Below are 16,384 nucleotides of genomic sequence, written 5' to 3'. Positions count from 1 at the left end.
GTTAATACACAAGGTCATAGATTACAGCCCATCAGTGTTGGGGAAAAAAGGGACTTTCTAAAGGAAGTCACATTTGAGTTGAAATTTAAAGCATGGGCAAGATTTAAAAAATCAGAAGTAGGGAAATGATAACTTTCTAGTTGTAAGTATTAGTGTGACCGAGATGGAAGCTAGGAATCACAGAACATGTTCAAGGGCCAGCAAAATAGTTTCTTGAAGCAGAAAATATAGTGTAACATGAGATGAATCTGAACAGAGTGTTAGTATATTGTAGGGGGTTTGCAGACTAGCTAATAACAATTGAATGTTGCTCAGCAGGCAGTAGAGGGTTACTGAAGATTTATGAGCAGAGTAATGACATCACAAGATACACACACACAAAAACACATGCATATGTACATATACATATGCATACATACATATATACATTAGATTAGTCTAGCATCAATATATACACTGAATTAGAGAGGAGGAAGTAGAAAGTCATATTGGGATATTTTTTCTTTGTCTTTTTTTGGGGGGGAGGCAGGGCAGTTGGGATTAAGTGACTGGCCCAAGGTCACAACACAGGTAGTAAGTAGTAAGTGTTTGAAGCCAGATTTGAACTCAGGTCCTCCTGACTCCAGGGATAGTGCTCTATTCACTGTTCCACCTAACTGCCCCTGGGATATATTTTATAGTTCATCTGGGTGGTCAGAAGGACTAATACTAAGGGGATTAAGAGAAGAAAAACATATTTAAAAGATGTCATGGATGTGAAATTAGTGAGATTTGGTCACTAATTAAATATAGAAGCTAAAGGAATAGTAAAAAAATAAGCCCATGTTTTCTGATCATGGAAATGGAAAGTTGGGTGAATAGTAATGTCATAAGTAGAAACAGTGAAGACATAAAGAAAAAAATGTGTAAGGAGAAATATAAGTTCAATTAGGAAAAACTGAATTTGAGATGCTGATGCAGCATCTGGATCATGAAAGGATCTGTATTTTAAAAGGGAGGTCAAGACTAGAGGAGGAGACCTGAAAGACATATGCATAGAATAGTCACAAACATGGGAGTGAATGGCTCACCAGGAACAGATTGCAAAGAGAAATGAGAACAAAATCAGCTAAAGCCCCTTGGGAAACTCCCATATTAAGTGCAAGTCAGACTGAATAAGATGGAGGAAAGAGTGGGTAGTGAGGAATTGGGCACATGAAGTATAACTTTTTCAAGAAGTTTAGCAATGAATGTGAGAAGAGAAAAACAATATTTTCCCCCCAAATCAAATTACAGTGTTTTTTTTATTGAACACACATGTATATTTGCATACATATATAGGTCTCATATATGTTTAATATTTGAAATAGCTATATATGTTATTTTATCATATAAATCTCATTCATATAGAGAACTTCTGTTAAAGAAATACTTTTTCCTGTTGTAGGTTAAAGTATTCATTCATTAATTGGTTATAAAACTGATGTGTCAGAGGCAATATGTGAAATGACATCTTCCTGACTATAAAATTAGCAATCTATCCACAATTCCATGGCAGCCTCTTATTTTTTCCTCTTGGGGAAAATAAAGCATGTACTTATGAGAAATTTAAGGGAGTACTATGTCAACTAATTCATCTTTATTTTCTCAGTCTAATATCTTCATGTTTTATGCACTTAGACATGTGTACATGCATGTGTGTATACATATATATATACACATATGTATACAGAGTCTCAGTGGAGCATAAAGTGAATGTACATGAGAGAGAGGGAAAAGAAACTGTTGGGACAAAATCCTGGAAGAATAAGGATGGAGTAGGAGAAAAGACAATAAGGATTAATTTTAATGAGGGGTAGGGAATTTTTTTTCACCATTTTGAGAAGGAAAGAGGAAAGAACGTGTGATAACAGTAAACAGCTTTGTGAAGTCAACATCTAAGTCACATGTTGTAAGAGGGAAGATTAAGGGGTATTTGTGAAGTGAGAATGGAGAAGATAGAGTTTGTAATAGATGCTATGGGGAATATGGAATATGGAATAAAACATATATACATGTATACATATATATCCAACAATATGATATAGTAGCCTAAAAGGCAATATATTCAAATATATTAAGAAAGACATTGTGTCTAGGACTTGGTGATAACCCTCCTGTATTTTGCCTTCATCTAAATTACAATATTTAATTCTTAGTGTCACATGTTAAGAAAAATACTAATAATCTGGAAAGTGGCCAGAGGAGGATGGACATGTGTGACACAGGTCCTTGAACTTAGGTCCACTGAGGTTAAGGGGGTTGGATTTAAGTGAGGCAGGGCTGTGCAAAGTCACCAGCCTCATTCACTCCTCTGGAGCCACCTGGGTCCAGTGGCAAGATGTAGATCAGGACAACTGGAAATGACTAGAGAGTCTTTCCCTCCCAGATTGATTTTTTTTGACTGAGTAAAAGAGGCCATTATTTTCCTCATTTCTTGCTTAATCTTAATTACTGAATGAGTCTTGCCTCAGAAAAACTGAGACCTGCAATAGACTTTAGCTTAAGAAGACCAAGGTCTCCCAGTGCATCTGGGGCCACCTCTACTCGTGACTTTGTACAGCCCTGCCTCACTTAAATCCAATTCACTTGAAAGTCATGACATCACCTTCCCAACGTCATTGTCCTGTTTGAGAATGGAGGACAAACAACAATTAACAATCTGTGAACTGACCCACTGGGGACCCAACCAGCTGCCTAGAGATATAGACAATTTCTCCTCACTAGAGGTTCTGAACTAAATCTGCATGACCACTTTTATTTTATAGAGGGCATTCTTATTTAGTTATGGGTTGGACTAGATAAAGTCTAAGGCCTTTCTTTTTTTTTTTTTTTTTTGGAAGGCAATTGGGGTTAAGTGACTTGCCTAAGGTCACATGGCTAGTTTTTGTTTATAAGCGTCTGAGGCCGTATTTGAACTCAGGTCCTCCTGACTCCAGGGCCAGTGCTCTATTCACTGCACCACCTAGCCACCCAGTCTGAGGCCTTTCTAACTGAAATTCTGTAACTGACTCCACCTTCCTCTTATTGTGGCGTGGACATTGGCATTTGTAATCATCATCATCATGCAAGAACCTCTCATCTGGTGGCTACATTGATGATTCCTACAGAATAATTTAATGCCTTATTTCTGCTAGTCACTGATTTTTAGAGTCATCTACTATGTTGGAGAGAGTGCTTGATTTGTAATCAGAGGATCTCACTTGAAACATAAGTCTATTGCTTTCAGCCTCTGTGTGAAATTGGACAAGTCGCTTCAACTCTCATGACATCAGTTTCCTCATCTGTAAAATGAAGAGGATTGACTTAAATAACTCTGAAGGTGCATTCTCACCTCTCATAGTCATAAAGATTATGATATTTTCTTCAATTGCCTTTTTCAAGCTTACTATACAGTGTTATAGAAGTGCAATTTTTTTCTCTTTTTAAAAATGATATCCATGTAACTGTTAAGAGAATCCTCTATATTATCTCTGCAAATGATTTTCCTTAAGGTCCTATTATATATTTCCATTATCTTTAAAAAAAATCACTACAGTAAAACTAACATTTTATATTTGGGGAAATAGAAATCTGTGGCCCTTCTTTGTAGAAGGACAATAGCAGCTCCCAAGATAAAATTTCCTTATGAAATTCTAAGGGTAAGAAATAGTTTAAATAATTTTTTTTTGCTTTTTGTTTTTTTTTTACACATTCTTTTCTATGTTGTAGGTTCTCCTTATCGAGATAAGATTACCATAGCAATTCTTCAACTCCAAGAAGAAGGCAAGCTTCATATGATGAAAGAAAAATGGTGGCGTGGTAATGGCTGTCCAGAGGAAGAAAGTAAAGAAGCCAGTGCTCTGGGAGTTCAGAATATTGGTGGCATCTTCATTGTTTTAGCAGCTGGCTTGGTGCTTTCAGTTTTTGTGGCAGTTGGAGAGTTCCTGTACAAATCCAAAAAAAATGCTCAACTGGAAAAGGTAAATATTGTTCTTTTACCACTTAAACCCACTGTTGTGGGTTTTAAGGAATCCATGCTTCATGATTTCACTAGCCAAAAAATTTGCTTAGTTCCGTGGCTGCTCATAGTCTTGTCTAATATTACTTATGTGACAAAGGTTCACAACAAAGGATGTGAGGCATCACCTTTTGCAATTTTTAATTTCTTTTTAATATGTTTGATTGTAGCCAGCTTTCAGGACAAGTGACTATTTCTCCTCTTATTCAAGCCTGAAAAAAGAGAGCTTTTTACTGCTGGAAGTTCACTGCAGTTAATTTAATGGAAGAGGAAGATACTTGAAACTGTAATATGAGAAACAAATTACTCCTCTACAAATCAATCTGGTATTAAGATGCAAAACTGACTATCAATGTAGAGTCAGAAAACTTAGAAATGTCTGTGAAAAAGATTGCATTCTGATAATATTTTCTTTTGAAAAATTGCTTTGGTTGCATTTCTAAAGGATAAAATCAATATTATTGCCTTGGATCAACTGCTGATTATGATTTAATCTTCTGTAACTTTCATAGATTTCTGAAACATGGATGTTGCTTTGTTCTGCTTTGCTAATACAATCATTTCTAGGTTCCTTATTTCCTTGGAGTACTGACAACTGATAAAAAGTTTTGCACCAATACATGTACGTGTAAAAGATAAAGAAAAACATTAAAACACGAATATTTGTTGAATTTTAATATATTGAACATGATATATTTTACATAAGCTTTCCTCAATCAATGGAACAAAAATGTATTGTTCACCTGTCTTCACATCCTTGAAAAGTTGTGACCTCAGTCAATCCCTCAATTTATGGTGCTATCTTTCTTCATATACACAGGAATATATGGAATTCTTGTGATCTTCCCACATATAAAATTGGTTTCTTTTCAGATATTGCAAGATACCTTTTTTATAAATTAAGAAATTGTTCAGGAAACAAATATTGTTACCTTTTTTTTAAAAAAAAGCTTTTTTAATCCTTCAGGATTTATATTGACTCATGTCTTTATAAATAGCTTCTTTTTGGTAATACTGCTTAAAATAAGGCTTAATATTGCTTTAAAAAGAGTTAGCTGTCAAATATTGAGGCAGAGTGAGGTCACAAGTTCCTTTAATATTTGGAAAGTTTTATGGAGTTATGTTGGTCAATATAAAGTAGATAAGTAAGATCTGAATATTACCCTTCATTAATGCAGGGTGACTAAATTCTGTCAACCTTTTGGAACCTTAGTACCTTTCAAGTGACTTTTTAAAATTTGTTGCTAAAAGCATTTTCATTTCTTTTAAATAATTCATGAACATCACAATTACTAATTGTCCTTGGGCCTATATTCTTTAGTAGGGGTCCCCTATGTTTTCATTTTAATAATATAAATAACTTCATATCTTTGGTTTTAAAATAAACATAATTTTGATTACTTTTATAATATATATTTGTATATATATATATATATATATATATATATATATATATATATATATATATATATATATATATAGATAAATAGTACCTATTGACACCAAAACAACCTATTGAAAAATGAAACATTCAGCCAATCATTTTTGTGGTTTTGACTTATTTAGCTGGTTATATTGATGTATAATTGTAGCCATAATATCTAAGTATAGATTTTACCTTAATAAACTTTGTTTTAAGGGGAGGCCAGGTGGTTCAGTGAGTAAGAGCACCGGCACCAGAGTCGGGATGACCTGGGATCGAGTCTGGGCTCTGAAACTCAGCGCCACACCCAGAAATAACTGGCTGTGTAACCTTGAGCAAGTTACTTAACCCCGATTGATTTAAAAAAAATTAAACTTTGTTTTAAATTCAACTCTATGCCCTTTAAAAATTTGTTAAGCACAGTGTGCACAAGGTGAAAACACCTCTTACCTCATCCATTTTAGTAATCTAAATAGTAAATTTAGTAAATAGTAAATAAATCTAAATAGCCTCTTTTTTTCTTTATAATAAGGGCATCCCTGAATGTTAATAAATATCTTTTTAAAAAATAGGACTCATGTTTGAGTTAAGGGGTTGGATAAGATAATTTTGGAGGTCTTGTATACTTCTCAAATTCTTCAATTCCAAAACAATACCATTTTTCTAATGAAGATTTGTATCATAATCTTCATTGTATACACAGAAATGTGGCATTATACTTAGCATTTCTTGCTACCCTGTCTTAGATGATCTATATACCTTTGAAAGGTAACTGATATTCTTCAATAATAGAAAAAAATTGAAAAATGAGAAGAATAATTCTAATTTCACTTAGTATAGTGTACATAACAAAGGGAGATATTTAATCTATTTAAATTGCCTGCTACTTTCTGCTGTACCAAATAACCAGTATGACTTTTTCCCCATTGATGAAATTTGCCAAAACATAGTCACATAAAACTTTGCTTTGCTTTTACCAGAACATTTTAATTTGGCAAAAAAAAGTCCTAATGTTTTTATTTTTGGGAAAGGCAAAGATAGGAAACATTACAAAATATTTCTTTAAAAAAAATCACTGAAGGTTTCCCTATAAGCAAAACACATATCACATCTATATGTATGAGAGCAACATGTTTTTGGAAGGGATAGACTGCATAGTTGAAATTGATTTGAAAGAGTGAAACATTCCACATATTTTGTTTCAGTACATTTCCTTGTGACATCCTGAGCAGATGCAGTAGGGATTAGAGAAAAGTCTGCTAGTCTCTAGCTGGAAATCTTACATTCTCATTCCTTTAGGAAGTAGTGAAGGAAGGCCTCATAGTTATTGTAAGAACAAATACAAAAACCCTTCAAAAAGGAGGGAACTCCCTAATATACATATGCAGGGTATCAGTAAGAATTGAGGAACATAAAAATGAAATGAATTATTCCACAAACATGGCTTATTCAGTAACAGCCCTTTACAAATGTAATTCATTATGCTAAATATGGGGAGAGGTGCTGAGAAAGGTGAAGCTACAGAGTTGAAGTCAAAACAAAACAAAACCTTCTTTTGAAAAAGTGGATTCATCTTTTTCCAGTCTTATTAGTGTGTACTGCCCAAATGACGAAAAGCACTAAGCAACACAAACAAAAGCCTGATACAAGAATTGTTAACCACATTACTTATTATGATCCATTAGATTCTTGAAGTTCATTATTTATTGTTTTTTGAGGAACTAATGTTTTATTATATTGTACTTGGCTGCTTGTTTACAACTTACTAGACTTATTAAAACATGCTATAAAAACACTCTTGGACTTCTGTTATAAAGAATATGCATGAAACTAGAATTAACGAAAAGCTAATATATAATATTAAAAATTGCATTTAACTTGCATTCCATATATAACTAAAATGTTTCTTTTTAACAAATATGTGTTCATTCCTTCATTAATTCCTATAACAAATATTTATTGAGTGATTGACATGTACAGGATGACTGGGATGTACAGAGAGATATATAATATTAAACTTGGGCCTTCAGAAAATTTATATTTTATCTAACATCTATCTACCTAATTACTTTATTTTCAACTTATCAGTATTTACTTATCAATAACACCCCAACTTGTAGCTTCAACAAGGTCCTGTTTTTATATTTATTTTTAATTGAGAGAAGTCAATAAATGCTGAAAACACACTGCAATCTCGCATCCCAGTTTCATTTCAAACTGTGAATTAATGCTATAGCTGTGTTCATAATTAATATTTTTTCATTGGTCTGACTAATATTACATATTATTTACAAATTCAAAGTGGAAATAAATCAGGTGAACATACTCATACATTGTAAAATAGTAGGTGAAATAAAAAATAAATTATTTTTATATTTTCCATTTGTGTAAAAATTTTAGAGTATTCTAAGACTTCAAATGTGTTTATTCCATGAGGTGAGGCTAAAAAGTTTGAAATGTGATTGAAATGTGTGGACATTGAAGTTTTTGATAACATGAACTGCATTCCTTCTAAGTAACCACAAGATGGTGTATTACATTATAATAAATCATTTAATTGTTTGAATTTTTTTAATTTAAAGATTATTGTGCTGAAATGTCTATTATTTAATTGCATTTAAAGCCAAACATTTTTATACTGCTTGTAATTCAAACTATGGTGTCTATTCAGAAATATTTGTTCCATAAAGCTATCTTTCCATAAAATGAGCAAGTGTTTGTATTTGGTAAAACTCATATTTATTGTATTATATTGATTCTTAGAGGTCAGTCTTGGAGGAAATATGGGAAATAGAAGTTCATTTCAAAAATCTTGCATATATTATATTTATTTTTTGTTTCAATTGTTAAATTTACTTCTCATTTTGTTATCTTAATTTTGATTGAAGCTATATACTTTTTCTAGGCAGAAAGATCTAAAAATTATCTGGTAAAATTTAAGGTAAAACATTCTCTCTCTAATATGAGAGTTTTCAAATGATTTCTTATTTTACTTTTGAAAATTATTGTCTGTATTAAATATTCCATTAATTTATGGTGCCAATTAGGCACTGCTTCTTATATGTGTGGATATGTATATTTCTTTTATACATAAATATGCAGGGTGTCCCAAAACTCATAGTGCAGGGTATGTATGTGTATGTATATACCTATAGATATAGGTATTTCTAAGAGATCTGAGCAAAATAAAAGTAAACCCCATTATTTATATGTTATATATAAGCATAGACATATCTATAGTTATAACTAAGTTCTTAATAAAATAAAACACATTCCTTTCAAATAAATACCCTTTTTTCCTAAATAAAACCCTTTAAGTGAGAGACATCATTTAGTTTATGGATGTTTCTGCTTTCATTCATATAAAAAGGGGTAGATGGATAGATAGATAGATCGATAGATGATAGATAGATAGATTAATTGATTGATTCCTGCTTTGTCTTTATGTGTAACAGAGAAGTAACTCCAATAGTTTATGTTCTCTTTAGGAAATCTCATATAGAGATATTTTTTACACATTCCTCCAATTGAAAAGTGTTTTAGAGAGATAAATTGTTCTTATTTGAACTCTTTTGGCCTGGAAACTGTGAACCCAAACATAACAGTAGCCAAATCTTGGTTTCCTTTGTTCTTTGGTGTTCAAACATAAAGTAATTTCAAATAAACTTAATGACCCATCAGATAAATAAAATAAATACAGCATCTCTTCAGACTAACTTTAAAACTCTTTTACTCTTATTGCTGCTCTGACCTACATTTTTATTGAATCCTTTAAAATTACTTAAAAATGAAGATACTTGTTCAGCATTTTTGGGGGCAGAATATCTCATTTTAGCTCATTTTAATTGACATTGACAGCTATGTTATCTGCTCAGCCAAGTCCAAGATAATCTAAGCACAATCATTTTTTTCAGAAGCTGCAAATTAAAAAAAAATCTTTGAAAACAAAGAAGATATTGGTTTCCAGGCCATGGCTAAATAAAAAAATGTAGGAGGTGGTGGTAAATCAAAGTAGGAGGCACAATAAATGAAACGCTGCTATTTGGGAGCTGCTAATGAGAAACTTCACAGTGGTGCTGATATAACATGCAGTTTGAGAAAGATAATAGGTCAGGTGTGGTGTGTCAGGAAGCATTTTTCTAAGATTGCCTTACCTTCATTCTATGCAAACTCTGCTTGAATGCTGACTAGCTGTTCATAGATCCCTGTACACATCACTTCATAAGTATTTTTTTTTCTCCTTGAAGGAAACTTGAGAGAAGGGCAGTGTGGTATTTAAATACCTTCTCAAAAATTGCTTTCTTTAACTGTCAAAACATTAGCTCTCACAACGTGAATGAACTTCTGAAGTACCTTATTGTGGATAGATTATTAATATTTTAAAGTATCAGGACACTGACAATTAAGATTGTATAATTAATATTTTTTTAAACTTGTGACCATTTGCAAAACTTAAAATATCATCTCTTCCTTCCTTCCTTCCTTCCTTCCTTCCTTCCTTCCTTCCTTCCTTCCTTCCTTCCTTCCTTCCTTCCTTCCTTCCTTCCTTCCTTCCTTCCCTCCTCTCTCTGTGTCTCTCTGTCTCTCTGTGTCTCTCTCTCCCTGTCTCTCTCTGTCTCTGTATCTCTCTCTGTGTCTCTGTCTCTCTCTGTTTTTCTCTGTCTCTCTCTGTCTGTCTGTCTTTCTTCCTTCCAACACGGAGTGACTTGTTGGGTGAAGGAAGCTCATAATGTGGAATTTCCTCTACACATCTAGTTTGGCACATTCTTTACAGTTTATAGTCTCATAGAATTGCTTGGGGCACTGGCAAGTAAACTGACTTGCTTGGGTAGCCCAACCAATGTGAATAAGGGATGGGACTTGAATGCCACCAAGCCCAACTACCTTTCATATTATATTCATTGGATTTAATATAAGCAGAAAACAAACTATTATGACACTTTTCTTTCAGATTTGAAAATATCAGAATGAAACCTTGGCAAATAGTAGATTTATATCTCCTCTTGGATATCTTTATATTTCCATTTATCTTCTACTTAAGAGCACATGGCAACTAGGGGATGCAGTAGGTTGCACTCCAGCTTGGAGTCAGGAAGACCTGAATTCAAATCCTATTGCAGACACTTACTAACTGTATGGCATTGACCATGTTCTTTATCATACTGCACACTACATAAAATAAAGGATGGGAGGCCTAAGAAGTTTCTTAGTTAATATGGCCATAAGTCCTGTTGGTGAAGGGAGAGAGTTAAGGAGTTTGGGGGATTAAATTAACCAAAATGTGTGTAGGAAAGAAGGATGGAAAATAAGGAGGAAGGAAAATAAGTAAGAAACCCTAGAAGGAAGGAAGGAAGGAAGGAAGGAAGGAAGGAAGGAAGGAAGGAAGGAAGGAAGGAAGGAAGGAAGGAGGGAGGGAGGGAGAGAAGGAAGGAAAGAAGGATATACAGATTGCACATCAGATTCACCACAAAATTCCTTACTTATCCTCACTTGGTTCCTATAGAGATATAATAGCAAATACTCCATTGACTCATTTTCATTTCACTAATACATAATTTTCATTTATACCAAAGTACAATTATTACCTTATAAAGTTAGATGTATTTTGTAAAGTGATCCATAACCAAATTATGCTTTAGTTATTGGAATGATTGATTTTTACTTTATCTGCAAGACCACACTCACAAGCCAGGAGGTGGTGATTAGCAGTGCTTTTACTGAAAGTATGTTCACAGCCATATTAACTACAATGGGGTTGAAACATGTTAGACCTTATTTATAGATTTTTTTTTTGTAAGCCCAAATAGGGAAATGTGAAAATGGATAACAATGCTCCATTTTTCTGTTTCATTGTATTTGCAGAATTCAACATGATTATATAGAGACAATGTTCTGTGATATGCAAGGTTTCAGAGGTTATTTTAATAATCTGTTTGTGTATTTATCAATATGAAAATTATAGAGCTAAAAATAATCAACTGTCATTTCTGATAAAAAAATTAACTAACTTATCCTTCCCCCCCCCCCCAGTTTTCTCTGCATAACTTATTGAACATAAAGGGGGCAAAGGGTCATTTTTTTAAAGATTAGCTTCCAAGTAAATCATCATGGAATCTCTCTTGTCATCCTGGTACAATAGAAAGACCATCCTTTCAACTGCAAGGTCCTTGGTTCAGATCCCAATTCGGACTCTACCTACCTGTGTTACTATGGACAAGTAACTTTTCAATGTGGATCTCAATTTCCTTATCAGTAAAACAAGGGAATTGTAATTGATGGCACCAAAGATTCCTTTCTCCCTCTGTAGAGAAACAGTATTTTTTTTCCTGAGTCAGTAAGGGTTTTATGGAAAGAGGAATATTAGAACTTAAGAGGCTTGGGTTTTGGTCCTGGATCTCCCACTAAGTATCATATTAAACTTCATATTTTTGAGCCTCTGTTTCTCTTCTCTGTTAAATAATAGAGTTTTAGTAAACTATCTCTATGGTCCATAGAATTCACGTTTCCCTTGTTTTTTCCTCACCCTGTGCTTTTAGCCAATTGAATAAGTGGATCAAAGGTTTTCTGTCATAATTTGAATGATTCTTATTGACTTTTTTTTAGTCTAATAGTGTGTCACTATTAAATATATATGACTTTAAGCTTGTAAGCAATAAACAAGGATCTATTAAGCACCACCTGTGTGCTAGGCACTATGTAGTAACATTCATTACCAAGCATTCGTTTTGTCTTTGTATTTGGCATTTAGTAGGGGCTATATAAGTGCTTGTTTAATCAAATTGGGTTTTGAAGACTAATAACTTTCAAGCAATGTAAGTTGGAACAGTCTGGTATATATTAAATAGATATTTTAACTTTTCCCTCTCCCCCCCAAAAAAAATTGTGGATTAAACTTGGTATAATTATATGTGTTTTTTTTAATTGCATTTATTAAAGTCTAATAAGGAATAATTCTCTGGGAATCTGTCTTTCCTCATTGGGTAATAGTGATTAGTTTGACAGATCCTTACTAGATACCATTCAGAATTCAAGGACAAAAATAACTAATAATATTGCTTTTTCCTAGTAGATAATAAGACATTGGTCCAAAATCTGTGATAAAATACAGGAAGACTATGGTTGTTTTTTCTTTAAAACAAATTGTAAAGGACTTAAAATATGATATGAAAAACTAAAATAACTTAACTCTTCAATAAATAGATATGCAATCTATAATAAGTTTTACAATGATTTTTCATGAAAACGCTACAAGAAGCTTTTAAAAACCAAATTATAATAAGTATAGGGAGGGGGGATGGGAACAAGCCTTTATTAAACACCTACTACATGGCAGTAATTGTGCTGTGTCTTCAAGTATTTTTAATTGACAGCAATATAAAACATAAACAATTTGCCATTCACATATAGCAATATAAAAAGGGGGAAGGGCCAACATTTAAGAAGCAGTTCTAGTACATGTAAGAATTTTTAATCCTGGAACCAGGAGACCTGGATTGAAATCTTTGGCTTCTGATCTCGAAGATCTTACACTAAATATCTCTAATGTTCCTTCAAACTCTAAATCTAAGACACAGACCCCACTGCATTGACACTGACTGTAATATGACTGGGGATGGGGAGGAACTATGTTGTTGGTTTTCTTTTTTTGTTTTTTTTTTTGTTTTTTGCTTTTTGGAGGGGGGAGGGCAGGACAATTGGGGTGAAGTGACTTGCCCAAGGTCACACGGCTAGTAAGTGTTAAGTGTCTGAGGCTGTATTTGAACTCAGGTCCTCCTGACTCCATGGCCAGTGCTCTATTCACTGTGCCACCTAGCTGCCCCGAGAAACTCTATTTGAAATCATAAAGATTTAAGATCCTAGCTTAGTTTAGAGATGTTCTGGTTGTGTGCTACTGAACACTTGAACCTCACTATGCCTTGTTTTCTTTGTCAATAAAATAGAATAGACTTAATGATTTTCTTTCCATCTCCTCTATTTCTAAATCCATAATCCTGTGACACATCCTTGCTCTATATAATGTGATAACTACTATTTAGGAAGGAAAAAAGTGAATCATGCATTTTAGTCTGATGATTTGTTTTTAAAGGCTAATTTGAATTCTGGAAAAAATATACACATTTCAGGTCCAGTAAGCTTCATCTTTCTGAGTCTCTGTTTCTCTCCTCTGTAAAATACTGGAGTTTTACTAAGGTAGAACATGACCTTACTCATTTCTCTAATATTGCATTTCTATTCATATGCATTCTTCACATTGCCATATCACATTGTCAAACATAATTTTATAAAAATTAGAAATGCTTTTATTATTTAAGTAAACAGTAATACAGTTAATTATATTGCATCATGGAAAATTAGTATGGTTTCTTCTAATCACTTTTCTAAACTACAGATATATAAACATTTTTGTGTATGTACATGTGTATGTGAATATATGAGCATATATTTATCTTTGTGATTTTTATCCATATGGAATTTCCCAGTGTGGAAGATCCTTATACTGGTGTGAAATGACAACTTGTCTTTATGTTATAGTTACAAAGAGTGGTTTGGGGCAATAAGAAGTTGAATAATTTTCCTATTATTACATAGGTAGTTTGCATGAGATATAAGATTAAGTCCATATCTTCTTGACTACAAAGCTAGTCCTCTATCTAATACCTTGTGATTTTATTCTAATATAGAGGTCTATAAAAATAAATATGAAAATGGCCAATCTCCTGTATACTAATATTTTAAATGTGTTTAAATCCAAACTATTTCAAGAATATATATATATATATATATATACATGTATATGTATAAATATTCTTTTAACTTTTCAGTTGCAATGTATTCACTGCTTTTTTATGGCACATTTTTAGCCACAGATGAATTTTTTTATCCTAATGTAAAATCACAACTCTTATTTTTAGATATGTCATAAGTTTAGTGATAAAACCTAATATGTTTACAAAATCTGCCAAACCATTTTTCAGACTTACAAAAGGAGAGAATTTTAAATAATGATCAACACACTTTTATCCTTAATCCTTTTTTCTGCTGTCTGTTATGTGAATGCTTAGAACCTCAGTCATTTAGTTTTTGACATTTAAAAAAGACATCTTAATTATCATTTCTTGAATGATACCACTTCTCTTTTTGACAATAAAGCAATTTGAAAAACTAAACTTTATGTTATTGTATGAAGTCAATGGAAATCATCCTTTAAATATATTGCTAGAGGGGCAGCTAGGTGGTTCAGTGGCTAGAGCACCACTTCTAAAGTCAGGAGGACCAGAGTTAAAAATCTGACCTCAAACACTTCTTAGTTGTGTGACCCTGGGCAAGTCACTTAAACCCAATTGTCTCCAAAACAACAACAAATAATAATTTAAAAAATCATTTCTAGAGTTCCTACCAGGTTTGGTTTTGTTTTGTAAATTTAATTAAATAATTTTAAATAAAAATTCAAGGATTATGTTTAAATTTTACTTCAGTGAATACTAACATACAGAAGTTCTAAAAATCATCTTTAACTTAACTTCTTGATTACTATATCTCTTTTTTTATAGCTAATGGGCCCCTCAAAAGTCTTTCAAAGTTTAACTATGTATAATTCTAGGGTACAAACATTGTTCTTTAGTTTACAAATATTGTTGACATAGCCTATTTACAAAGAGAAAATTTAGGAAATGTATAGTGGCTACATTAATAATTCAACCAAATAGATCTTACTGAGTTTGGTTATAGTGTACCTACCATATTACCATCTTATAGTTTTGCCTGCATGGCAAAATCTTACATACTTTGAGTCACCACAGACAGATAAATCTTTCATTTTTAAGATCTTATACCCTTTGGGCAGATAGGTGGTGCAATGTATAGAGCACTGACCCTGGAGTCAGGAGGACCTGAGTTCAAATCCAACCTCAGACACTTGACACATTTACTAGCTGTGTGACCTTGGGTAAGTCTCTTAACCCCAACTGCTTTGCCTTCCCCCCCTCAAAAAAAGGAAGATCTTATACTCTGAGTTACATATAGGTTTTTCTTATTCTCTATGAGATTATAAGGCTATGTCTATAGAACAGCAGAGAATTGGCTTCTTCTTCGACCTCAGTTTTGTAATCTTTATAATAGGGGGACTAGAATAGATGAATTCTGAAGTCACTTCTAGATCAAAATCTGTGAATCTATCATTAGTCCAGACAATGGATATCTGTCATTTGTTTTTGTCTGTAGCTGTAATTTCAAAAATGTAGGGTATTCTCAGTGTGAACATGTTCTTCCAAATGCAGATCAGCAAGTCTTCTAGAATGTATAGTCATAGAGAATTACCCAGGACACTGAAAGGGTAAGTGACTAACTCATGGTCACATTGTGAGAGTATCTGAGAGGCAGGGGCTTGAATCTAGACTTATCTGAGTGTGGTATGGATAACTAGACCATAATGCCTCTGGATATGCTTGACACCTTGCAAACAAAATGATTGGTAGGTTGAAAGTGAAAAATTCTACAATATAATTGTTTGCCTCAGAAAAAGCTTGAGATATGCTCAACGTGGTTTTGATATTAATTTAAAAAATTGGAATATGCTGTGAAATTATACATAATTAAACTTAAAAGATCATTTTAAATAATAGAAAAGAAAAAAAACACATTTTTTCTCCTGGGATTAAAATTAAATATGTACTTTCCAATGTCTAAATTTGCATTACTAATTTTTACAATTTGTGTGCTCTAAAAATAACCATCATTTTTACAGACTTCTCTTTAAGTAAAATTTGGTGAAAAAGAAGTGCTTTTGTCCATGCTATCCATTGTAAGTATATGATAATTATGACAGACCGCACTGCTTCACTGCACTAGAAAATGATTAAAAGCAAAGCAAAAGAACTCTGAGTGGTTTCCCTGTGGAAATTGGAAGTATATTAATGCGACTAATTCATTCATTATAATCAATT

At 32.9% G+C, this 16,384-nt stretch overlaps 1 protein-coding gene across 3 annotated transcripts in view; it reads left to right on the top strand.

Annotated features, from left to right (window-relative positions):
* The window catches only part of GRIK2 (glutamate ionotropic receptor kainate type subunit 2), an 833,871-nt gene that overhangs the window by 811,831 nt on the left and 5,656 nt on the right, over positions 1-16,384 (top strand). For all 3 annotated transcript variants that reach the window (XM_069077158.1, XM_069077159.1, XM_069077157.1), the window contains one exon: positions 3,730-3,980. In XM_069077158.1, the coding sequence (XP_068933259.1) occupies positions 3,730-3,980 (251 nt within the window). The remainder of the gene's footprint in view (positions 1-3,729; positions 3,981-16,384) is intronic.

This window comes from Petaurus breviceps, unplaced genomic scaffold, assembly GCF_028583685.1.
Source record: "Petaurus breviceps papuanus isolate PSGF00001 unplaced genomic scaffold, PetGlider_PUasm1.0 90977, whole genome shotgun sequence".
NCBI lineage: Eukaryota > Metazoa > Chordata > Mammalia > Diprotodontia > Petauridae > Petaurus > Petaurus breviceps.
Note: the sequence above shows the minus strand (reverse complement) of the source record. Positions and strands in the feature narration are given on the sequence as shown.